General features: G+C 34.5%; 4 protein-coding genes and 1 pseudogene across 5 annotated transcripts; 2 read left to right on the top strand and 3 right to left on the bottom strand.

Annotated features, from left to right (window-relative positions):
• The first annotated feature begins 4951 nt into the window (after positions 1–4951).
• On the top strand, positions 4952–5780 carry LOC116137090 (GDSL esterase/lipase APG-like). The gene is made up of 3 exons (XM_031422779.1): positions 4952–5195; positions 5281–5411; positions 5520–5780. Exons 1-3 carry the CDS (start codon positions 4952–4954, stop codon positions 5778–5780), a joined length of 636 nt encoding a protein of 211 aa, XP_031278639.1.
• A 3756-nt stretch (positions 5781–9536) lies between these two features.
• LOC116136983 (protein DETOXIFICATION 40-like) lies at positions 9537–12599 on the bottom strand. The gene is made up of 7 exons (XM_031422669.1): positions 11934–12599; positions 11212–11843; positions 10553–10609; positions 10227–10465; positions 10028–10146; positions 9771–9857; positions 9537–9642 (listed from the first exon to the last, which is right to left on the bottom strand). Exons 1-7 carry the CDS (start codon positions 12267–12269, stop codon positions 9580–9582), a joined length of 1533 nt encoding a protein of 510 aa, XP_031278529.1. The 5' UTR covers positions 12270–12599; the 3' UTR covers positions 9537–9579.
• A 1438-nt stretch (positions 12600–14037) lies between these two features.
• LOC116137114 lies at positions 14038–18079 on the bottom strand (annotated as a pseudogene).
• A 2290-nt stretch (positions 18080–20369) lies between these two features.
• LOC116137088 lies at positions 20370–20777 on the top strand. Its single transcript, XM_031422777.1, has one exon. The coding sequence runs from the start codon at positions 20370–20372 to the stop codon at positions 20775–20777; it is 408 nt and encodes a 135-aa protein (XP_031278637.1).
• Positions 20778–21525: 748 nt separating this feature from the next.
• Positions 21526–24849, bottom strand: LOC116137021 (50S ribosomal protein L6, chloroplastic). Of its 2 annotated transcripts, none has more exons than XM_031422704.1 (3): positions 24697–24849; positions 23207–23515; positions 21526–21995 (listed from the first exon to the last, which is right to left on the bottom strand). In XM_031422704.1, exons 1-3 carry the CDS (start codon positions 24729–24731, stop codon positions 21659–21661), a joined length of 681 nt encoding a protein of 226 aa, XP_031278564.1. In that variant the 5' UTR covers positions 24732–24849; the 3' UTR covers positions 21526–21658. The 2 variants fall into 2 exon arrangements, with proteins under 2 accessions (XP_031278564.1, XP_031278565.1); XM_031422705.1 differs by having other exon boundaries at positions 23207–23512; positions 24697–24838.
• Between the last annotated feature and the right edge of the window lie 1361 nt (positions 24850–26210).

Raw genomic sequence — 26210 nt, 5'->3', positions numbered from 1 at the left:
TTACTCGGATGAAGGATTTTACGAGTAGACAATTATTTGGTTGAAAATGACATTATTAATGTTCTATTTTTTATATTAAAATTTTCAAATGACGTCATATTATTAATTTAATATAAAAAAATTGCTATAAATTTGTAACTATTATTAAATTTGTTAATTATAGCAATATTTGTTACAATTAATATTAATCGAAGCAATAATTTATAAATTCTTGATATAAATTATTTGTTCCATTGCAAATAATTATAATATTTAGCTGCAAATTAAAAGTATTCATAGCAAGTAATGTCAATATTTAGCTATTAACACACTATGTCCATATCAACTGAATTTTATATTATGACTGCAATATGTCCATAGCAAATAATTATAATATCTAGCTACAAATCAAAAGTATTCATAGTAAGTAATTTCAATATTTAGCTGTTAACACACTATGTCCATAACAATATCTTTTCATATATAGATATGATTTCTATAGGTCCGTAGCAAATATTTTAATATTTAGCTACGAATTTACTATATATGTGGCAAATGATCTTTTTATTTAGTTATGAATTTAGTGGTCACGTAGCCAAAATGTTAATATATTTGCCATGGATATTATTTTTGTAATAGGAATTTCAAGTTTTATTTATAAATTTATATTTGTGTAGCTAAAATGCAAACATAGCTATACTGATTATTCTCCGTGGCTATAAAAACAAAGCTTTTGCTACAAGCTTATTATTGTTATGGCAAAAATATTTAAGATTTTAGTTACATATTAATCTCATCCATAGCAAAAAATATTAATTGTTACCTATGTAAACAAAAAGTTATATGGCTAACTTTTAGCTACGTCACTTCTAGCTACGATAAGCTATAAAATATTGCATTTGTAACTAAACCGTTTAGCTACACAAATTCATACTTTTAGCTACAATGAACGTCATGACTAAAAATGCATAATGTTGTAGTGATCTTTCCATACCTGAGAATCATCTAGATGTCTCAAAATTCCATCATCTACTCTTCCATCTTTATACCAACTCATTTTTATAGCTATTTTTTTTTTTTTTTTTAACATAAACAACCTTTGAAGCCTCAACTTTAAGGGGAAGTATCGCAAAATTTTAAGAGGAATTTTCTTGCCTTTCCTATCATCTGTTTACCATCTGGAAGTACCACACTTAGGACAATATTCATGATGCTCATAATCTTTCCAAAAAAAAAAAGGCATAATCATACTTGCATGCATGTATAGAGATATATCCTAAACCCAAATCACGCAACATGTTTTTTGCTTCGTAATTTTGGAAGTTTCTCACCAATTGGTTTCTCTTGTTTAAGTAAATCAAGCAACATGTCAAATGATTTGTTGCTCCATTTGTTATACACCTTCAAATGAAGCAACTTTACTATGAATGACAATGTTGTGAAATTTGAACAACCTGGATACAACTCTTGTTGAGCTTCCATCAACAACTTTTCAGAACTCGTATATGAATACCCTACTGCCTCATTATGAACATCGCCACGAGGACCACTTCCCATACAATGATCTCTTAAATTCTCAAAGTCATTTAACATCTCCTGCATCCCATAACCTCTCCCTTATTATTAGGTGTTCCATGATAGTCCTCATCATCACAACCATTAGAATGAGAAGAAAAACCAATATCAAAATTAGAGTGCTTGCCATGATAGATCCATCTAGTGTAGTCAGTATTCATCCCTTGAATAAGTAAGTGATCGTAAACAACATTTTGCCCTTGGATGTACAAATGCAAACAATTTGTACATGGACATCTAATATCACATTCCCCACCTGAGTTGTTCTCCACAAATTTTCCACATATCTTTTTGACCATTTTTTTTTCCTTCATCCAAGTCTTATCCATGATTTAATAACTATAAAGTGACAAAAATATAACCACTTATCAAAATAATCACATCAACTAAATTTAACATGATGACGTCAACTAAATTTAGAGACGAACAAGTATGGAAAATAAGGATTAAGAACTCACCTAACCAAAGACTAAAAAAGGTGGATAGCCGCCAAAATGGGTCATGGGAGCTAAATAGTTGTCGAACAGAACTGAAAAGGTCGGGTATGTGAAATGGAAGTCAAACCTGGGGATGGACACGGGCCAGGTCAAAGCCGAGGACCCCTGTCTCCGGCCCCGACCTGAAAGCCCAAGGGGATTCCTCGAATCCAGCCCGTTCCTGGATCGAGGAATCCCCAAATATATATATATAACTTTATAATGAATCAAATAATACATATAATAATACTATTATAATATTATATTTGTACTATATTAAAATTGTTAAGAGACTTTATATCCATTTTTTTTTAAGTCTCTTATCAAATTATTAAAAATTATATCTCTTATGAAATGATACAATATGTCTATTTGATAAATGATAAATTATGTTTATTTAAGATAGAGTAATACTACACATACAACATTTTTGTATAATATTTCTCATATAACATTATGTGGCAAAATATGATTGGTTGATTGCTGATTTTAAATTTAAATTAAACTTTTACCCAATTATATTTTGCCACATAATATTTTATAAGAATGCTGTAGGTGTAGTGTTATTCTTTAAGATATAATTTTTTTAAATCTCTTATCAAATTATTAAATAGAATTTAAAATAAATTCTAAATAAATAACTACAGTTCTATTCATAATATCATTACCATAATTTATTATTAATTAATTTAAATGACTTAATACATACATACATACATACATACATACATATATACATATAGAGGTAGGCAGGGACTGGTCTCAAGCAGGCCCAGGCCTGGGCCCGTTTGGGACTGGTCCCAAATGGGACCATTCACTCATGGGCCTGGGACCCATGAGAAAAATTAGGACCCGGACCAGGCCTTAGGCCTGGTAGGGACTGGTCCTATGGGCCCAGGACTGGTCCTAGGACCAGTCCCATGGGGCTTGGATAATTAATTTTCCCCCCTCAATTTTTTTTATATGTGGGGGCAAAATGAAATTTTATGGGGGGTTTTTAGTATTTTTTTAGGGGTAAAATTTATAAATTTTATAAAAAATTTAAACCTAGAAGATTTTTTTTTTTTTATAAATTTTGTAAATTTTTTTTTAGCCCTCTTAATTTATATTTATTTTCAAATTGACAAGGGGTTTTATGTAATTTGGTAGGGGACTATATTGAAAAAATATAAATTTTTTCGGGCCCAGGCCTGGGCCTTGGAGGAGGGCCCAGTGGAGGGCTCGGGCCCTCCTCCTTAGGCCTGGTCCCGTTTTGGGACCAAACCTCCTAGGTTCGGTCCTCTCGAGGACCGGTCCTAGGATTGGGTTTTCGAGTTGGGCTTTTGGGCCCGGTCCTAAATGCCCAGCTCTCTATATATATATATGGTTTTAAGACCCGACTCGGCTTAGTCTGTTCAAATAAAAAACCAAAAATATTAAATGACTCAGTTGGAACCGCGGTTAGACCGGATTTTTTGTTACAAACCGTCGGTCCAACCAGTCTGACCCAACGGTTGAACCGCTTTTTTATTATTTTATTATATGTCATGTTGATGTCATGCTGATGTCAGAATGACATCATCATGTTGACATCAACATGATGACATCACAGTTTGACCCAACGGTTGAACCAGTTCGACCGGCCAACCCGGTGACCTGATCGGGTCACTCCCCGCGTTAGATTTTAAAACCTTATATATATATATATATATAAGGATTTATATCTAACAACATGCGTTTGTGCTTTTTCAAAAGGCTGAAATATTTGGTCTACTTCTTCTGTAAGGTCTGACCATTACTGGTGATAGAATCAAGCTTCTTTTTTTTTTTTTTTTTCAGTTAAACAATAATATAACTTAAATTCCTATAAGTTGCACTTCACATGTAGAGGTATTTTTGGTTGGTTTTTTTATTTATTTTTTTAACTGTAAAACTGAAAAGCACTTTTGATTAAAGCACTTCCCTCAAAATATGAATCAAGACTCAAAGCATGAGTGGATCTTCTAGGTTCATTCCACAGTTGCTTGTTGAACCAGTTTCTCTATTTTCCAAACCAACAAAGCTACGAACACCGGCATTTTTGCATCAAAAATGTGTACCGGCCTACATGTCCCCTGACTCACACCAGCGATCCAGACGCGTTATTAAATATTTTTCTAGTGAACGGTTGTCCATCAAATATGGACGGCCATTCACTTACATGGACTCCTGTCCATATTATATGGACGGGGGTCCATTTACTACGGACAGGCATCCCCATTTAAAGGACGCCCGTCCATAAGTAAAATGGAATAAACAATTTTTAAAAAAATTAGGGACGGTCGTTCATAGGTTATGGACGGCTGTCCCTAAATATTGGACGGGCGTTCATATTTTAATGGATGCCCGTCCATTAACAATTCTTTTAAAAAAAATTAAAAAACATTTAGGAACGGCCGTTCATCCGTTATGGATGGCCGTCCATTCATTTTGGACGGGCGCCCGCAAATAAGGGACGCTCGTCCTCAACCAAAATATGAAAATTAAAAAAAAATAAAAAAATAAAAAAAAACTTTGGGGACTCCCTTACTTTATTTTTGTTTTACAAAACTAAAGAAAAAATTTGGACGGCCGTCCATAAATCCCAGCTTCCCTTCCATCTTTGGTGCACAATACCACCACAACTTCTCAAAAAAAAATTATGCATGACTTAACTATGGCATCTTACATGCTGCCTATCTATTCACTTTGTCGCGATCATGCAAATCCTCTCAACTGTTGCATATTCGACTTAGATGCCACAAAAAGCATGACTCAGCAATTAACTTGCTACTGTATTTATTAGCCACTCCCAACCTCTATCCTCCTCCTTTAAGGCTACTTTAAATCGGTTAACGTCCTTTCCATTATAAGCTCAGTGTCTTAACTCAAAAGTTTCTCAAGCACCATTTGTAAGGGAAGCCATGGACTTGAGTTGCAAAAGGTTACTGTTTTTAGTCATCCTTGCGTTCACTCTTTCAAGCAAAGGGTATTCACAGCCTCTTGCTCCTGCCAGCATTACTTTTGGTAATTCTGCAGTTGATGTTGGTAACAACAACTATATTCCAACTCTTTTCAAGGCCAATTACCCACCTTATGGAAAAGACTTCGTCAATCATCAACCCACTGGAAGGTTTTGCAATGGAAAATTAGTCACGGGCTTCACTGGTAAGTAGTACTCAAATAATTTATAACCTTGTCTAAATTATAAAATTAGAATACTAATTTCTTTTGTTTTCAATTTCTCTTTCAACTGATACCCTACAATTTACGAATTATGCACTGCCATATCTTAGTCCACAGGCTTCAGGCAAGAACCTTCTTATTGGAGCCAACTTTGCTTCAGCTGGAGCTAGTTATGAGGACCAAACATCCAGCATAAACGTAAGTATTTTAAGATTGTACTACCATCAAGAATTATCCGTATACTGTTTTAGTGTTTCAGATAAATATTTCTTCTCAGAAAAAAATGAACTGTGCTTTGTGTTGCAGCATGCAATCCCATTGTCTAAGCAGTTGCAGTACTATAAGGAGTATCAGTCAAAGCTAGCAAAGGTTTCTGGAACCAAACAATCAGCTTCCATCATACAGGATGCAATATATGTTTTGGGTGCAGGGAGTGGCGATTTTCTTCAGAACTACTATGTGAATCCTATACTTAACAAAGCCTATACTCCTCAACAATACAGCTCAATCCTTGTCAGCACATTCTCAAGTTTTATCAAGGTACCTTCTCAACTTAAAATGCTATAATTGCTGAGTCATGCTTTTTATGGCATCTAAGTCGAATATGCAACAGTCGAGAGGATTTGCATGATCGCGACAAAGTGAATAGATAGGCAACATGTAAGATGCCATAGTTAAGTCATGCATGAAAATTTTCTGAGAAGTTGTGGTGGTATTGTGCACCAAAGATGGAAGGAAGTTGGGATTTATGGACGGCCGTCCAAATTTTTTCTTTAGTTTTGTAAAACCAAAATAAAGTAAGGGACAGCCGTCCACAATTTGTGGACGGGCGTCTCCAAAGTTTTTTTTTTTTTTTTAAATTTTCATATTTTGGTTAAGGACGGGCGTCCCTTATTTGCAGGTGCCCATCCAAAATGAATGGACGGTCGTCCATAACAGATGAACGGGCGTCCATAACGGATGAACGATCGTCCCTAAATGTTTTTTAATTTTTTTAAAAGAATTGTTAATGGACAGGCGTCCATTAATATTTAGGGATAGCCGTCCATAACCTATGAACGACTGTCCCTAATTTTTATAAAAAAAATTATTCCATTTTATTTATGGACGGGCATCCTTTAAATGGGGATGCCGGTCCATAGTAAATGGACCCCCGTTCATATAATATGGACGGAAGTCCATGTAAGTGAACGGTCGTCCATATTTGATGGACGGCCGTTCACTAGAAAAATATTTAATAACGCGTCTGTATTGTTAGTGTGAGTCAGGGGACACGTAGGTCGGTACACATTTTCGGTGCAAAAATGCTGGTGTCCGTAGCTTTGTTGTTTCCAAACAGACCTCAACCCATTAACCACTAACAATAAGCCAACTCAACAATACGGGTCCTTTGCCTGTCAAAACTGTAAATGTTTCAGATTTTTAGAAATATTATATCTGCTCAAAGCACAAGAAAGCAACCCACTTTATAATTTTAGTGGTGTAATAAAAGAATAAACAACATGTTCCCACCCAAGGTTTAGCGAAATGACAGTTCCCACCCTGCTTTCATAAATTCTGAATTATTGCCCTTAAATTAACAGTTTATGTTTGATTTAACAGTCAAAGGATAAAGTAGTAATTTGTATTATATTAAATCTGAAAAGACTGAAATGAAAATGAAAATAACCCTCCATATTTCAAAGGGTTTGGATGAGGAATTTTGTCAAACAAGTGGTGGGCGGGTTGGTTGTGGGAAGGTTAGAACTAATGGGGAGTCACCGGTAACCAGATAATTACACACAATAGCAATCAAATATCAACAACAATTAGTAGGGAGCTACAATCAATAGAGAAAAGGTCGTGAGATGTTAGTGTTAGGATGGACCCCACAAGACAGAGAACCTCTTATCTCCAAATTTTTCATTGGAATATCGAGGACAAAATCATATTTCGTCCCTGATAAGTTTTCCAAATTTTGTACAATTAAGGGACGTTTGGATCATATAATATTTTATTATAGGGGGATATTATATTAACAGAATAAAAGATCATCTTAAAGATTACTGTGAATGTTTAGAAAATGTGTTTGGTTGGTTCGAATAAATTGGTGAATAATATGTTTGGTTGGAAAGATAAATGGGTGGGTATATTATATAGATTACTAAATTACCCTCCTTTTTAAATATTAATTAACAATATATATATATATATATATATATATTTTTTGAATAATTCTTTTAACCCCCTACTTTTCAGATTTGGCAAAACACCCTCGCAACCAAAAACATTTTAAACTTAACAAAAACACCCCTACCCACCCAAGCCATTGCCCGCAGCCATCCACCACTACTGGCAGTGCCATAGACCTGGCCATTTTACAGCTAAATCTATGGTCATTTCACGACCACATATCTGGCTATGAAATGGCCAAGTCTTTGATGGTGAAATGTCAGCCGTTTCACTACCAAAGACCTGGCCGTTTCGTGGCCAAATCAGCCACCGTTTCATGGCCACATTCTTGGCCGTGAAACAACCATAGATCTAGCTGTGAAATAGCCAAATCTGGCATTTTCCAGCCATGGATCACAGATCCATGGTCGGAAAAAGCCTCACTGGCGCACGACCGGCCATATAGGATCAATCGTACGCCATTATGGCGACTTTTGGCAGCCTCTGACGGCAGTCGACGGTGGCTAGTTCCAGTTATAATGGCATTTCTATAAATAATGACAATAACAAGGCAATGTCGTCCGAAAAATTTAAAAAGCGAGGACAAAAGTGTCTGCATGAGTGAATTAGGTGTTTTGTAAATGTTAACAAATATAAGGTTAATTTGAACCAAATGCTTAACTGTTTAGGGGCAACATGGGAAACAAAATTTATTACTAGGGTAAGTTTTAATAACAGCGCCTCCCTCCCCCAAGGTATTAAGACTCCAAGCAATATACACCCCAAATGCTCTTGTTTGTCATAAAATATTTCGAGAATAATTTTTTACAAACCAACCAAACATCGTCATCTGCTCAATTTAAAAAATATTACCCCAGTTATCTAATATTAACCCCATCCAAACGGCCCCTTAGAGACAAAAAATTTCGTCCCAGAAAAAAAAAAAGTTTTTAGTTATAATTTTTTTTGCCCAAAATAATAAATTTTGTCCCAGAATGATTTCCCTCCATATAGTTGGTGAAATCAATTGTTGAAGCAGGTTGGAAATTGAGTGCAAAGCATTTTTTAATGAAATTACAATTTCATCCCTTGAAATGATCATTATGGGATGAAACTAATTACATTCGTCCCTAAATATTTCGTCTCTAAATTAAAAATTTGTTGTAGTAAGAATTCCACATTAAGCTACAATGTTAAATTAATGTTTTCTCTAGATTAAATATTTTAGCCTTGTGTTTACCATTTTACTAAATTGATTTATTTAATGGTAAAGCTACATAGTAAATGGAAACAATTTCTCTTACATAGTTTATTTTACAAACAAAAATGAGCACAATTTCTCTTACCAGAAAATGCTCCCTTGGTTCTCGAAATATTTGAACATCAAAAACAGTTTATCACAGGCAACAAACAACAAAGTTATTTCGTTTTCACAAGGTTTTGTATTTGATGCAATCATAAACACCATTAATTGTGGAAATTTCTTCATATCGAGAAGTATGGATACCAGAAGCCGGTCCTTATAAATCAATATTTGATGAAGGTTAAACATTTTGCGTAATAACAAAATGATCCTCATCTAATAATCCCATGCCTATAGGCTATATTTAGTAGACAACAGCAATGTTTGCCATATTTGCATGTGCAGCAAACGTGTCAGCCTGTTAGTGAGATGATAATGTAACATATACGGTAAGAAGCAATGGATGTTACGTTGATGGTGTAGCAGGATAGCACCCATATTTTCCACAACATAAAACAAAGCTAGAAAACCAACAAATACGAATGGATAGAAGAACTGATTATAATTCATGTGACCACTGATTCACTGACCACACAAGGCACACGCTTTCAAGAGTCTCTTTCCTTTTTTGGCAAAATATTTGACTCTTTGTGCACTATATATATCCAAGGCTTCAGCTATGTAAGCATTTTTTTTTTTTTTCTTAACGCATTGAGCTGTATCCACGGTAAATATTTGTTATTCACTGTAACCGGATTTTTCTTTCCTCATTTTTTTTTAACGTAAGAAAATTATAAATATGGTACTTGTTTTGATTCTGCTCAGTTGCGGATAAATTTGCATCTATTAAACAGAATATAAGCTACATGTTTTGTTCAATTTAGAATATTAAGTTCAACAGTAGAAGAAATCATTTGGTCGATGGGGTATTTTTTTTTTTTTTCTCGGTCAATCAAAGGCCTTTGACTTTAGTCACTTCAAAAGGGCTTCTTTCTTGTTCTCCCATCTATTCAATCTCTTCATAGCTTCTTCGACCTGCAATTCAAAGTAATATTATGTTAATTTAGCGAAAAGTAATTAATTAATTTCTATTTTTGTCAAAATTAGCACAAAGCGAGTTGATCTTTCTCTTGTAAAAAAAGTCATTCTATTATGAGAAGTACCTCTTCATTCCAGTCTGTCCGAAATGTGACCCACATCAAAATGAATGTTTGTATTACCGTGCCCCCAATCATCCCTGACCATATCCCCTATAAAACACGTTAACAATTAGTACCATATCTAATTCATTACGTATAAATAAAAATATAAACATGTACCTAAAGTTAAATCTATGATCAAAACTACATGTTTATAAATAATAAGATTATGATTAGAAGAATACGTAGTTCTTGGCATCAAATATAATGGGGTTTCGTACCTTGGCACCAAGGTTGAAATAGAAACCTAGAAGTGCACCAAGTGGGATACCAACCACGTAATAACATCCCACGTTAACATATGCAACAAAAGCTTGCCATCCACACCCAACAGCCACACCTTCATCATCAATAATTAATGTTAAACTATGCAATTTATCTATGCATTTGAATATTCCAATTCTAGCAAATTAATCTTACCGGACAGCACAGGTTGAATTCCATTAAGAGTAAGGGTGAGGGCAAGAAGTGGACAGAGATCCGAGACAGCTGCAGCTACGGCTTCACCTTCTGTGAAGGCATAGCTGATAACATCACGCAATGCTAGCACTAGTATCGCCGCAATCACCGAGATAATGAAGGAGATTATTGTCACAACTAATACAGAAAATGATGCTGACTTTGGGTTTCCGGCTCCCAGCTCATTGCTTACTCTCACACTGTTTGGATATCATTCAGGTAAGACATATATAAGTTGTTATTTAAAGAATAATGAATAAATAGTAACTGTAATGTAATATAATAACCTTGCTGCTGCATTGAGCCCGACTGAGATCATGAACACCCATCCAGATACCGTCATACTGCAATCACCAACCAATTAATTAAGCATCAATGAATTGACAATAATTAAACAACATTGAACCGTCAGTTGATTATACTATTGACAATAATTAAAAAACATACGGTACAGGTTAATGCGGATATACTTCATTACTAATGAGGAACGGGACAAAAGATTTAATAAATAATAAGTATTCCCATAATAAAAGACAATGCAATCATCTTTTGACTGTTATTTTTCAGAGATCCCTTTCATCTTTGGGCAAAGAAATTTACGTGGCTTAGAAATCATTACGTGCACAACTGTAGTTCTATTACGTCATGACGACCAGTTCATCACATGAAATTAGAACTTAAAAAATGATTCACGTTTTCTATCATTTACCAGTTCAGGTACTTTTATAAAGTTAATTATTACCTTTTAATCCTTATTTTGAAAATTAAAACTATGAAGTTATAAATTGAATATGTGTGAAATAATAATTTTTTTTCCTACAAAGTATGAAATCATGGATGTTAGGTGTGATAATTAACCTAAAACAAAGGGTGTGACATTAAATGGCGGCAGGTCCAGCTGGAATGTATTAATCACATATATAAAAGAGAAATATTTTGAGCTTACCAAATGGAGAGTGAATCCAAAGCCAACTCAGGGTTCTCTAGCAACCCAGCCAGCAAAACAAGGATCTGGAAATACCACGTCTCTAAGCACAACATCACAGCTGACGCAGCCGAGAGCTTGAAGAAGCTTGGCAACCCTGAAAAGGCTTGTATATTGAACCCCTCCCATGTATACTTACACTTCTCACTCTTAAGAATGTATATAAACTGAGCCACAACTATAATCCACCATGAAAAACTCAACATTAATGATGCACCCAACAACCCAAGCCCAATCTTGTACACTGCAACCCAACTAAGCAAAAGATGTATAACCAATGTGGCTGTTGAAATGTATGCACTCGGGGCCACTATGCTTTGAGCTTGTAAAAATTTTTGGATAGGGAAGTTTAGAGAATAGGCAAAAATTTGGGGTATCAAACCATAGACAAAAACTGCCGCTGCTGAAGCTATTTCTGGTGATTCACCGAGTAAGATCAATATGGGTTTAGAGAAGATGTAGATGAAGGAGAGTAATATCCCAGTGAGTGTGAGAAGGATTGTTGATCTTTGCAGATATATGCCAAGCATTTCATATTTGCGGGCACCATATGCTTGTCCGCACAACGTCTCCACAGCACTTCCCATTCCCAACTATTAATAATAAACAATGAAATTACAAACCTTATTACTACTTCATTGATAACTAATTATATAACATATATACACAAATGTTAAATATACCATTAGACCATAGGCAAAGACTTGGATGCCGGTATTTCCAAGGGAGGCTGCAGCAAGCTCTAGATTTCCTAGATGACCAGAGAAGATTTGGGTAGACATAGACATGACATAGTTTATCATGTAAACAATAACTGCAGGTGCAGCGAGATGGAACAGTAGCTTCAATTCAATCCGTGTTGCCTGTTGCAGGCGCTGCAAGAATGGGAGCTCACCGTTAGATAATATGGCCTCAAGCTGGCCGTCCGATTCATGTTTTGTGTCTGATAGTTGGGGTGACAAAGATGGAGGATACGATTGAAGCAGAGGTTGGTGAATATCATTTTCTGAGGAACCCATCTAGTGTTTTTTTTTTTTTTGGCGGAGATCACTTGGAGGTTTTATGAGTGAATTGTATGTCGCGGCCACTGGTTAGTTGTGACTAATATAGGAGAAAATGAAATTAAGGATATCATTACTAGAGAGACCTTATCAAGCGTCTTGTCGTTTATAAATTAACGACTGAATTTGAATGGGTGTTGGATGGTGGCTGGCTGGGTCACGCAAGCTGGTGAAATAATTGCATTCGCAATGTTGCTAACTATTCAGGGGTAACTTTATGGAAAGTAAATTAATGAAAAAAAGGATATACTTTCAATTAGAATCAACTAAATTCCATGTAACTCAATAAAATTCCGAATCAGTTGGACCCTGAATTTGAAAGAAAGAGAAAAAGCATCTTGTTTTCACATTGAGAAGAACTCAACGCCCATTAGAGGAATTACATTTTATAAGGAAGCAGCATGGAATGTGGTGCAAAAAGATGTAACTATTTCTCATAACGGAATATGCATGTTAGTGTTTATGGGGCGGCGGCGGCGCCGTGCCGCTATCTAGGCATTTATGAACAAAATACAAACGAACACTATCAATATTCAAATTAAAGAATAGCAATAAGCTAGCTACTCCATGTTGACCGTTGAGGCCTTGATTCAATTGGCGCAAGTCAACACGTTTCTAATAGATTATTTACATCTACTCTGAGATCTCCTATAGGCTACTACACGTTATAAGTTTCAAACATATAGTGTTCTTGCAAGACACTCGAGTTCTGATTTTAACGAAGTAAAAGTCTGAATTATCATTCATCTTTCCACCTTACAATTAAGTTGAAGCAAGACAAATTTAATTGTTAAAAACATTTATTTACTTGTATAACCTTTTTAAAAACTTGAATGAAGGAGCCCTTGTGACAGTCAATTCGATCAGATGATATATCTCTAACAATTGTTGTACCTCACAACTCACATAATTATTTTTTTGGGTAAATGGTAATATTAAAAAGAATAAAAAATACAACCTAAAAAGGGGGATAACCCTTTAAACACAAGAACCTTGGACAGGTACAAGGCACCAAGAACTTAAAAAAAACACTACAGAGGCACAAGCAAAAAACAAGAGCCTAAGGGCTCCACCAATCACCTGAAAAATACCTATACAAAAAAGCTAACCAGTCCATCACCAACAAAAGGATGACTGAGTCAAAAAAGCCCAGGTGAATTATTGGTTGACCCACAAATCTCAAGTGTTAACTTAATATCTAATGGATTATTTCAATTTTTTTTTTCCCAAGGAAAAATCATAGCAGAAGCACTTGTCCCATCACACATGTATAGTGGGTTAAGGTTATTTTCATAGTATGATTTTCGTTTAAATTAGGGGTTACACCTAAGACGCACCTGTTGGGCTGTCCCGTTAATCATACATGGTAAAATACTACTACTAACTGTCAATTTTATAATTATGTAGCAAAAGCCAAATCCAAGTTTCCAATGTGCATAAACTTTGATTATGGAGTTTTAATTATTTATTCTTATCCTTTATTGACCTTTTTGAAGAGATAATTTAAGGGTCATGCTTGGGCCAGCATTAGCAACCATTATTGAATAATTTGAATCAAAACTGACCACGATCAAATGGTGATAGCTGCCCCAGCGAACGTAGCAAAATCCCAATTTTAAACATATTGAGAAAAATGTTGATCAAAATGCGTATAACCAGACAGAGTAGTACTAGTCAATAAACAAGAATATTCATTTGGAAAATTATTAAAATGCAATATGTTGTATCTGTACACTATAGCCAACACGATGTTCCTCTTTTATATTAATTTTTTTTATGAAGTCATAGTATTACACAAAAAAAATGCTATCAAAAGTTGAACATAACTCTAGCGCAGCTTTGAAACTAAATACTATACAAATTATAGATTTTGAATTTGGAAGACTAAATCAATCAATGCTCTTTCGTTCTCCTCAAATGTATACCTGAAGTATTCATACCCAAAGGCTTGAAGAATGATTATATCTCATAGAGATAAACAGGTTCAAATTAATGTAGTCAGAACTAATGAGGAGCTCAATAGCAAAGGCAAGAACACCGACTTCTTCATGTAAAGACCTGAAATGGGTGAAAATATTTAGCCTGACTCTATAACTACAAGAACTTTGCTTAAGTTGATTAATCATCAATGATTAAATATTCACCTTTTATCAACCTAAATCTTTATGCTTTCATAAGGAACTTTTTGTTACTCTAAAATATAATAATAATAATAGGAACAAAAAAAGAAAAAAGGAAAAATCAAAGTTCCCTCACCACTTTGAGCAGATGTAGCTGTAGGAAGTGCTGGAAGTTTGGTAGCTGAAATTTGATCGTGTACACAAATTATTTATCGTAAGAGCAGGCTAAAGAAACTACATGCTTTTGACAAAAGAGATTTAACATTTTCACCATACTTTCATTGCAGGAACCCAGTAGAATAGAAGTAGAGGGCCAAGTGGCTTCAATGTTGTCATTTAGATCACAAATGAAGCCAATTCCTGAAGCTGCATCATAGGTCACATCCGAAGGCAAGCTTGGCAAAAGACAACCAGAATCTAGTGAAAGGACAGTTAGAACGTTAAAACAAATTAGGAATACTAGTAGAAAGAAAATGAGGAAGAACAATTCCTTTTGCATTAATTATATTAAAGTGTAAAGTCTGAAGTGTGATGAAATAGTCAGAGTAATTAGGATTAACTTCTCAAGATATTACTGATGAAGTATATTTCAAAAATTAAACAATTTTCATAGCAGTCAAGAATTTCAAGAACTAAACAGAAATCTATTCTAAGAGTTCGTATAAGTAAAAGGCAGTTATAGTAGAATAGAATTTTAAATCAGACGGATATTACAGCATTCCTCGTTGAGCTCAAAACTGTGAAAAATTCAAGGTTGCCAGATCAGTTAGACAATTATATTTTCGTAGATCAGGAGATCTATGAAATGTAGAAGGCAAAACGCCAATTAGAATAATTGAAGAGAAAAAAGGATAACCACATGTAATATAAAACTGAGAAGTTGCTCAAAAGGTGAGATAGCATATACAAGCATTACCTTTTGATCCAACTGGCACATCCCATCAGTCAATTCCATGCCATATATAAACCATAAAGAACCAGATATCAGTGTCAATTTTTTTGAAAAATGAAAAAAGGACCAAGAGTTGCTCATTTAGAGGGGATACAACAGCACTGACCTTGAAGAGAGAAGTCCTTCAGGTTGATATGACAAAGATCATAAACATTGCTGGAGACATTAGCTTTCTGCAACTCCATCCCAAGTGAAGCAGCACAATTTAAGCCCTGCAAGTTAGTAATGAAGCTCTGCTTCTGCAAGTGGGATACATAATTCTCCATGGCTTTGCAGCAAGCAGTTTGATTGCTAATCATATATCCACATTCTTTAGTAACATTTATTGTTTTGGGAAAAACGAGGGGACAGCCTGAAACAGATGATAAACAATGAGAAAAGAAACATTAAACAGCAACTTTCAACCCTGGGCTTCACTGATGCTGATAAATTATTTACAGAACATGAAAAATGAAACATCATAACCATAAAATTGTCTATGCACATTAGTGTTGCATTTAAACTAATTTACAAAAAAAAAAAATAGACCTATTCTTTCATGCTCACCTTTATTTAATTTGCAATTAGAAAGTCCTCTCAGTACGTGATTTGCTGAAGAAGGATCGAGTTTACTGGCAAGCCACCGAAAGACAATATTCTTACAATCATCAATCCTGGTTGAGTTCTCAGGCTAATTCGATGTACCATTCCTAGCAATTTTTCTAGCAGCGTCTAGTATAGCATTTTGGCAAACTTGGTGACAACACTCATTTACAGGGTCGATTTTTCCACAGGCAGCCAGAAGTCTTGAAGAGTCCACAATGCTATCAAACTTCTTAACATCTGAAACAGGGCAAGAGGCTTCAGTAAGGTTTTCAGGACGAATCGAGCATAACTTTTGAAGCTGATTATTTGCGCCTTGACTCTCTAAAATCATTTCAAAATCAGAGAGGCAGTGCCTGGCATTTGTCTTATCCAAATGAAGCATCCCTGAGTATTTACTGTATTGTCCCATAAGAATCGCAAGGGATGCATCAAATTGAGGACAACATATTACATTGGCTAAATATGGTGCAAAGGAATCCCAGCAGTCAGTTGCTGTCGTGCTCATCAAACTTGCAGCAGCTGAAAAGTTTAACGTACAGAATCCTGAAAGATATTATGCCCAAAAAAAAAAAAGAATTCACTTTAGAAGCATTATTAGTATAGGGAAGCACTCCACACTAAATAAATAAATAAATATAGCACTATACTTCAAGAAAAAGCAATTTAAATGGAATGGAAGTCTTTTGGCAGCAGAGGACGGCTCAGGGAGAAGCTTTTCTTATTAGTGTCAGTTTGAAGGCCAACTTGTCATTTTACTATCAAGGAGCATTGGAATGTCCAAATTTGCTCCAATTTTCTTTGTGTACATAATATTAAGATAAGAGTTTCTCATCTAAATTAGCCCATGATAAGAGAAGTATGAGAGTATTGCCATGACGGATAGTGTTTATTGATTTAACTGGGATGCCTTAGAAGCCCATTGACAAATGGCTTTCGCAAAATCTTGGTTCATCTTACCAAACATCCATCTTATGTCACATAAAAGTCTGCCCATGTTTCTATGAAATTGGTATCTATGAAATTGCTGCCAACGACACTTCATAGCATTAGTTCTCACAGTAAGCAATGAGAGAAGAGAAAGTACAAAATACCTGATAAGCTTGGCAGACTTCTGTTTGTGATTGGTATCAATGGAGAAGGAGCTATAAGAGGAAGAAAGGGTTGAGGGTCTGGGCTCGGGGCGAGATCAGGAGGCATTGCCTTACTCTGTATTTTCTTGGATATGTAACCTTCTACATCATCAACTGTGGTGCAATGGAATCTACATAAACCTGGATATAAACAACATAAAGCTGAATTAACTCATATGCTTAGATATGGTGAAAACAAAATCATGATTAAAGCAAGAAGATCACCTGGATCTATTTGAACTTTTATTTTAGCCTTGTGTTTACCATTTTACTAAATTGGTTTATTTAATGGTCATGCTACAATTAAATGGCAACAATTTTCTCTTATATCGCTTATGTTGCAAACAAAAATAAGGTCAAATTATGATTATAGTGACTTCAGCTTTGTTCAACTAAAATTACATCAAATTCTCATTTTTCATACAGCTCTTCAGTTTACAGAACTGTATTTCCCCTTAAATTCGAGTAAATCCTAAACAGTGGCGACTGAATTACCAGAAAATGCTACCTTGGTTCTCAATATATTTGAACATCAAAAACAGTTTACCACAGGCAACAAACATCGAAGTTCCGTTACTCACAGAACATTGCAAAACTACCAAGTACCAGAATTCACTTTCCAAACTTACAAAAATTACAATGTAGGATTTATCTGTCAAAACCCAGGCATTGCTTTGCAAGATATAAAATTTCTTGAAGATCCAATTCATGCTTTCACAGAAATTACATGACGAAAACAAAAAAGAAAAAATGAAAAGACTACCACCCAAACTCTAAAGTATAATGACCCAGAAAAGGCTGAACATTGAGATAAGCTATGATTACTTACAGTTAAAGAGAAGACATAATAATAGAATAAGTTGAGCTCTCATTTTTGCACCTTTTTAGTGACAGCTGAATAAGAAAAGGGAAGAGAGCAATGTGGGTTTCACAAGCAAATGTCTCTGTTTAACCATTGAAAAATAGACACTTAATAAAGGCTTCAAGTATAGAACAGTTGTCAATGTGAGTGAATGAGAAGAAAAACAACTGTAGTTAGTTTCAAACTATCTTGGTTACTATTTCACAACCAACTCGTTTCATAGTTCAGAGTTGAGTTCACACGTGTAAAAGAAACAATTCAGGTTTCAGAGATGATCACGCGACAGAAACTAGGCAGCGTGAGGGGTTGCTTGGTTGGATGTATTTGTGTGTGAATAATGTTAGTCTATTCACTTTTTATACTCACTTTTTTTATTTACCTTTGTTAAAATATTAATTTTATCTATTTTTTTATTATTTTAACACAGGTGAATAAGAAGAGTGATTAGAGAGAATGAGTAAGGCTAACATTGTTCTTTATGTTTCCTCTCTTTGGGGGAGATGGGAGTGTGGTTAGAGCCATTTGATGTGGATTGTAGAAAGGAGAACCGTCCGAGTATCCGAAAATAACGAGTCAAGTGCTTTCTCCCCTGATAACAATAGCCTAATAATGAGGAAGTTTAATCAATCTTAATGACAATTGGTATTTCTTTATTTTATATTTTAATCCAATCTTAGAAAAGTATTCACATTCCGAAAAGTTTTTTGTCACGGTAGGTACGTTGCGGAAATTAAGATTGAATTATTGAACTGAACTTAATTAAATGGATAACTATCTATAAAATCCAAATCTTTAAACTTAATTTTGTGTTAATAAAATCAAGAAGCTATGATTTTGAAAACCATTTTTTTAACTCTTGCTTTACCTGTGTTTCTAAAATTGAATTCAAGATTTCAAAATTCAAATAGAAGATGAGATTAACAAATCAAATACAATTGGATTGGATTGGATCCATTAAGGTGCCTTCAGGTTTATCCCTAATACTGTGGCAAACCTTTGAAAATGCTTGGAGAATGGTGAGAAAGAAAATAATACATCATGATTATCATTTACTGTATATACCACATAATGAGTTATCCCAGAAAAAATAAAAAATAACAAAATAAAAAGAATGATCAATGTAAAATAAATAAGATGTAAATTCAGATTCCAATGTGAACACAATAATGCAAAGATATTATTCGTCTAGAACAATATAATGCAGGTGGTAAATTTAATATTATGGATTATAATTAGTCAAACATAAAACCATTAATAATAAACTGAGATCAAGTGTGGTGGTGGCTGTCTTCCATAATTAAATCACAAAGTAAACAAAATGACTCTGATGAGCTATGCCTATCTTCACATGCAGAAATTCGCCACAAAACATTGAAACCAATTACCTAACCTTCATGTGAAAGATACCTTAACTAACTGCTTTTACACCTAATTTTATCGTAAACAATTTCTGAAATCGGTGCCCTAAACTCGAAGACAATCTCAAATACATTGAACCCAGTCCCACCGCTACCATCTACATTTGTTCTCTCGACAGATTTGACTTCCTCAATATTTCACCATTTTTAAATTAAGTTTATCAGAATTGACCTCGAAGCTAAATTTGATATGTATATATAACTATTGCACAACTCAGTGACATGATAAGCTAAAGTATCAAGTTTTGGTAGTAGATTGAGAACTGAGCTCGGTACTGGTCATGCAATTGATACAGATTTTGAATATGATTAGGTACATTTAGTACTTATATTTGTATAATTGCTAGAAAAATGTTATGAGATTTAAGCTACATAAATTAAATTTTTTATTCTTTAGAGAGTTTACTTTAGAAAAGAAACATCAGTGTGGAAAGTGCGTGTGTTTTCAAAAACCTTACGATGCGGCCGCACGATTTAATTGAGCGCAATGAGAGGACCTTATACACCGTTTAATTAAGCTTTGAATAAACCAATCAAGGCACATGGTTTTAATCTTAGTACGCCACTTCTCTGACTCTGTACAACTGGAAATAAGGAGAAAACTCTTGTTTGTCACTAAACCAACTAAATATGCTTTGAACTGAATTCAAAGAATCTTAGGAAATCACTTAAATAATTGATTACTTTTTATATATTATATAATCAGATAGCTCTGGCAGCTGACTTCATGCATAATTTATAATCTCATATTCAAGTTTTAAACAAATACTACTTGTGTCACTGCATGATAAAAAGAGTATCGAAAGCATTATATATATATATATATATAAATGTTGTTATTTGTCTCTACCAAAAGAATCCCGTCATCTTTCCTTCTTTCATTTATATCCGCCGTAACAATCGGTTTTTCATGTGATTTTTCCAACCTCCTCTCCCTATATATTAATGCTTAATAACTCTTGTTTTCGACCTCCCTCTCTACTTCACCAAAATGGGAAACTGCTTGATCAGAGATAACAAAGCTCTAGCAAGAAATGCAGGAGATGAGTCACAGAGAGAAGTTGAAGAGACGATTGGAACATTTACAGCAACAGATGAGTCAGAAGCAAAGAGCAAGTTTGATGGCGGTAAGTCGATGGTGAGGCTTAGAGTAAGAAGAGAAAGCCGAATTGTTGATGTTGAGCCAAAAGGTGAGGTGTTGAGGATTAAAGTAGTGGTGACACAAGAAGAGTTGAAGCAAATTTTGAATTATAACAAGGATTTTAAGTATTCTTCAGTTGAGCAATTGGTGACTGCAATGAAGTTGAGACGACAAAGTATTTGTGAAGTCGGAACAAATAACGATCGTATGAATAACAACTGGAGGCCAGCGCTGGAGAGCATTCCGGAGGATCGTTAATCACTATTTCTATATGCTTGTAATTAATTTATCACAAGATCAAATAGAGTAAAAAAATCTCTTTGAAACCAAATCTTACCGTAATTGATCACACAGATGCCTAATTTGATTTCATCGATTCCAAAAAATAATTAAAATCAGGACGTATGATATCGCACTCGTTAATGTTAGATTTGGTGTCTAAGACTAAGTGCAAAAACACGATCAACTTAATTGTAGAGTGCATTCTCAAATCTCAAATTGCTTCCTTACTTGGAGCTTTGTTTTTGAAACAAATGTCTATGAGAATCCTGTTAAGTTTCAAACTTGGAGAGAGGCATTTCCTCCCTTTCTTGGGTAATTATCCCCAAACGGTTTTGTCTCCATTAGCACATGATATAATTATAAATCATACTTGAAAAGAATCTGCTAGCCACTGTTTCGATTCCTCACCAGTGGTGGTATTGGGGGAAAGAATTTGAGGAATGAAGTATGCTAAGGATTTATGCTAAATTGACATGGTAGAAGATTTTGACTAGAAAAATTATCTAAAAATGAAGGACAAAGATGTTGGTAACTTCAATTGTTTATGTTTAATTGCTATCTTTATATTACAGTTTTATGTTTATTAAATAATGAAAATAAGTTTTCTTGTAACAAAATAAAACTTATTTATCACCGCAAATAAATTGTACCCGGGCAAACATTAGGAAGATTTTACCTGAAAAGCCCAAGCCTTGGGGCTTTCTATAATCCAGTAACAACAATATTCAAATCAAATCAATTCAACTGTATAGATTGCAAGGCATTGCTTTAATTGAATTATAAGTACATTCAACACCGCATGTGCATATTGATAACCAAAAATGAAGGAACCTAAAAAAAGAAAAAAAAAAAAATCCTCACTTCTTCTTCCCAGCCTTTCCTTCCTTCCTTCTAATAACTTCATCAGCATACTTCACACCCTTGCCCTTATATGGTTCGGGGGGTCTCCATTTCCTAATAGAAGCAGCAAACTGACCAATCTCACTTTTATCATATCCACTAACAGTGATTCGGGTATTGTCTTCCACCTTCACTTTTAAGCCCTCAGGGATTGTCATCCTAACTGGATGAGAAAACCCAAGACTCAATACCAAGTCTTTTCCTTCTACTGTCGCACGATATCCCACACCAATCATTTGAAGTTTCTTCTCAAAGCCCTTTGATACTCCAACCACCATGTTATCAGTTAGTGTCCTAAGCAGATTCAAAGGCACACACGACAAATAAGTAATCATATAACCCATATATCAAAGTTTTCAAGCAACTCTTCCTGTTGCTATATCTAGTTTATCCTGACCTGCAGATCAAGTAGGGTCCATGCATCCCCAAGAACAAAATCCAAAAAGAAATTTAAAGATGGAGAAACAAAAAGAAAGAAAGGGTATTGATATCACTATGATAATTGTCACTATTACACATCACAAAATGGCTAGGATTTGCGTTTTCTTATTACAACTATGTTATCTAGTACATTGATTACTTGTATCATCTTGGCAGACAAGTTTTATGGCTCTGGCTTCCTAAATACACAGGAATCTCTTATAATTATGTGACATAATACGTATCAGCTTATAATATTTGTTCAAGTGGTATCTTAACTTGATACTAAAGCAAGGTTGACCAAGTACTCTTGTGTTCCGCTACCCCTATTGAAATACTTAAATTATAATCAATTGCATTTGCCTTTTATGTTTAGATGTTGTGATTCTGGTAGTGTTTGGGTTTGCCCACATGCAAATGCACATGAGATGCCTGTTTGAATTTAAATTCCATTGTGGACCTTTACCTATTCATTTAAGCTTTTAAACTAAATGATAATTTAACACACATAAAATCAACAACACACGTAATGAAGTTACACATATACAAAAAGCATTCTTAATCCAGAAATAACGAAACAATGAATCCCCAAAATTGTGCTGCAGGCAGATAATCACTTTAACTATGAAAGTAGCTTTCAAGAAAATCTACAACCCATATCTAATTTATTGGTGTCCAAGAATTTTCACATCCAGAGGTGAGGTATATACTGATCTTAATTTATTGATTGGCAACAAAATCCAGGGTATTAAACAGACAAGTCCATTACTGCTGAGACCAACAATATAAAGCCAGAAGCATATACGTATGAGGTAGAAGTATTCTTGAAATACAAATTGTTTATAATAATAAAATCCCGTAGCTTGAAATGCAAATCAAATCTTTTTTTTCCCCTTGGAATATTCTATATTGAACTATGGTTTCAAACAATTAAAGACAGATAGATCTTCTGCATTAACTACAATGGTTGAAGAACCATAACTAATTGAAGAAAAAACGAAAGTAACTGGCACATAAAGAAGACCTTACAGAAAACCAAATCGCTAAAAACGAAATAAAAGGAGCCAAATAAGGAAGAGTTTTACCTGAAAAGCCCGTGCATTTGGTTAGCTCTTCTTGTTTCCATAGCCTTTTTGACCTTTAGGATCCCTGACTCCTCCCTCTCAACCTTCACTTCACGTGGGTAAGCAATTGATAGCTCTCCCAGAGGACCCTTTACTTTCAGATCTTGACCTTCTAATGTGATTGTCACATTGGATGGAACTTCGATAGGTTGTTTCCCTATTCTTGACTCCTTACATTCTATAGTCTTCCTCAAAAAGCCAACACGAGTTACAGGAACACTGGAAACACAGAACCCATTTCTTTCACCCAAAAACAAGGACCTCAAGCTGCTGCAACACCATAGGAGAACAACAGCCTCAGAATTTAGAACATTATTCTCAGCTAATCAGTTTATCTTTTACATGAAAAGAATACAATTCATTTCACAATCTTCACCCACAAGTAGCACAGAAGTATTTCCAACATATTTTACCTACCTACACGCGAATTCTAATTATTAGTTTCATTGTTAAATAATGTAGTGAGGATAAAATCCTGATATTGAAATAAAATAATATTAGCTATAGCCCGAGAAAACTTTCCACTCAACTAAGCTCAAAGCTACTAAAAAGTTTATCTGAGGGTTTTAAGCTTTTTTTTTCTTCTTTGGGAAAAGGCTCAAGATGCTTTTTTTTCCACTTTATCAGAAACCAAATAAAGTAAAATTCCCTGGTTATAACATAATGCAAATTACATGACTCATGTTAAAATAATTTTATACACAGAATTTCAAGTTTTCATAATATTATCCCCCAAAACAGTCTTACAATCTATGCAAGCGACCTAAGAAGACCTCTAACTTTCTCAATCCAAGGTGATCCCTGCCAATATGCATAGGAACTGATTTTTTTTAGACAGTAATTATGCCATATTTACAAACACATGCTACATTATATTCGAACAGAGATTTTATCTTCAGAGAGTAGGTAAAATCTACAAGCATTGATAGTTGCACATAACATAGTGCCAAGTTTGTACTCATTCACGTCATGAAACAATAGTCAACATAAAACCAGCTTCAAGGAAAAAAATTGTTAGCATTTTAGAAGTGAATTGTTTACTTTTGAGAGAAAAAACTTCTTTGGTGTTTGCACAGAAAAACAATGCAAGTATTTCCAAAATGTCAACCAAACTGTATATCCATGATTCAAGAATTCATTTGCAAATACCATGAAGCATTAAAATTTCTATTAAGGAGCTTCAAAACAAGAAGATCTGTCCGTCTTAACTCCGAATTCTATCTACTTCACTTAAAACAAAAAAAGGAAAAAAAAACTCATTGCTATTTCATGGGATGAATAAAAAATCCTCAAAAACATCAGATATTTTTAAACTCCCAACAAATTATGGGTACGAGGAAGCAAATAAAGTAACATGGAGCTCTGGCAGCAGTACAAAAGCGTAAGACTTAGAAACAAAACCCATGTAAGTTAAAAGTAAAAAATTCAAAGCATAGAGTTTGGAAACAGACCTAGTTTGGAAAGAAGAGGTGATAGAAGAAGCCATTTGCGTACATCAATCAGCTTTGACACCTTCCTATCTCTAATTTTCAAGAGAAAAAGAAAATGGTTGTGGGCTATCTATCCAGAACGACTGTTATCCAGACCAGACATGAACTTAAACAGTTGAGACAATGACACAAATATCCTGCTTAGAAAATAAGAAGCCGAATGTGTCCTCAGTTGTCTCTGGGTAAGCGTAAGCCCCATGAATCATGGGCCAACAGGGCCGCCCAGCTACATTAGGGCTTGATCCTAATATTCTAAGCCGGCCCAATTTTCAAATCATTTATATAACATCCTAGCATTGAAATTTGAAACAAATTTGAAAGAACATTGTTTGTATTTAGTTAAAATTATTTAATGTCTTGAGTGTGGTAAAAGTTGATGTGATCGTTATCAACTCAACTGTTACGTTAGCATTGTAAGAGAAGATTGTGAGATTAGATTATAGGTATAGTATTACTTTAAAAAAAAAAAAAAATCGTTTTCAATAAGTTGCTTTCAACACGATAAGAGTTACATTTCAATTGGGAGAACAATAATTGATGCTTATTATTAGACATAATTCACCTTTCATTTCATGTATCACGTCCATATACTTTTATTTATGCTTTTTAGAGTCGTTGGGTGTGAATACATGCAAAAATTCCCATTAAAGGTCTTTAAAAAGCAAGCATTATATTTTATGTCTTTCCACTTTAGAACTAGTGGCACATCAAAGAATATATCCTTTAATAATTTATTCCAAGTTATCAAATGAAATTATTCCATTGAAACATGAGTTTTAATGTGTGATGAAAAAAGAAGTAATAATTCATAGAACTTACAGTTTCATTTTCTCTTTATTATTTTACCAATCTAATCTAACAGTTCCAACGGCTTCAACAGTATAATGACATTCAGGCGTCAAAATTTAAAATGATAAATTAATATTAAAGTACTAAAATAATACTCCCTCTCTTTCTAATATTTTTAATGTAAACAAATTTCTCTCTCTTACCCCAATGCGCATATCACTCAGCATCTTCAATTCTTCATTTATTTTGGAAAGAGAGGAGACAGGAAGAGAGAGAAAGTTGCGTAACTTTTTGGTGAAGGTGATTTATTTTGGAAAAAAATAATAAAATTAAACCCTAAACCCTTAGTATTTTGGTTGCATTTGGTTTAGTATTTTAGATAGGATTTTAGGGATAATATTGGGTTATTGGATAGGAGAGTATTACGAAGTAAATTTTAAAAATTTATGAAAAAGCCCCTAGGTTTACTAATTTAACTAAAGACCCTAACATATAAAATGACAAAAACACCCCCACTACCTGCAGTGTCAAATTCCGGCCACCACCGTCGGAATCTAGCCGAAAAATTTCGTTACGGCACAGACCGGTCGGATCTGTGCCGTAACACGTCGTTATGGCCTTTTCCGGCCAGATCCATGGTGGATCTGGCCGGAAAAGGCCAGATCTACGGTCTGTTATGGCCGTCG

Source organism: Pistacia vera, unplaced genomic scaffold (genome assembly GCF_008641045.1).
Source record: "Pistacia vera cultivar Batoury unplaced genomic scaffold, PisVer_v2 Contig320, whole genome shotgun sequence".
In the NCBI taxonomy this organism is placed as follows: Eukaryota; Viridiplantae; Streptophyta; class Magnoliopsida; order Sapindales; family Anacardiaceae; genus Pistacia; species Pistacia vera.
Note: the sequence above shows the minus strand (reverse complement) of the source record. Positions and strands in the feature narration are given on the sequence as shown.

What these genes read in the sequence shown, in the direction of transcription:
- LOC116137090 (XM_031422779.1), top strand. Translation starts at nt 4,952, where the DNA reads ATGGACTTGAGTTGCAAAAGGTTACTGTTTTTAGTCATCCTTGCGTTC. An exon ending in ATTAGTCACGGGCTTCACTG is followed by an intron (nt 5,196 to 5,280) that starts GTAAGTAGTACT and finishes TTTCTCTTTCAA; the next exon opens with CTGATACCCTACAATTTACG. An exon ending in ACCAAACATCCAGCATAAAC is followed by an intron (nt 5,412 to 5,519) that starts GTAAGTATTTTA and finishes TTTGTGTTGCAG; the next exon opens with CATGCAATCCCATTGTCTAA.
- LOC116136983 (XM_031422669.1), bottom strand. Translation starts at nt 12,269, where the DNA reads ATGGGTTCCTCAGAAAATGATATTCACCAACCTCTGCTTCAATCGTAT. An exon ending in TTGGATTCACTCTCCATTTG is followed by an intron (nt 10,610 to 11,211) that starts GTAAGCTCAAAA and finishes TGGTGATTGCAG; the next exon opens with TATGACGGTATCTGGATGGG. An exon ending in ATTTCAACCTTGGTGCCAAG is followed by an intron (nt 9,858 to 10,027) that starts GTACGAAACCCC and finishes CGTGTTTTATAG; the next exon opens with GGGATATGGTCAGGGATGAT.
- LOC116137088 (XM_031422777.1), top strand. Translation starts at nt 20,370, where the DNA reads ATGGGAAACTGCTTGATCAGAGATAACAAAGCTCTAGCAAGAAATGCA.
- LOC116137021 (XM_031422704.1), bottom strand. Translation starts at nt 24,731, where the DNA reads ATGGCTTCTTCTATCACCTCTTCTTTCCAAACTAG. An exon ending in ACCTCTTCTTTCCAAACTAG is followed by an intron (nt 23,516 to 24,696) that starts GTCTGTTTCCAA and finishes ATGGTGTTGCAG; the next exon opens with CAGCTTGAGGTCCTTGTTTT. An exon ending in CAAATGCACGGGCTTTTCAG is followed by an intron (nt 21,996 to 23,206) that starts GTAAAACTCTTC and finishes GAATCTGCTTAG; the next exon opens with GACACTAACTGATAACATGG.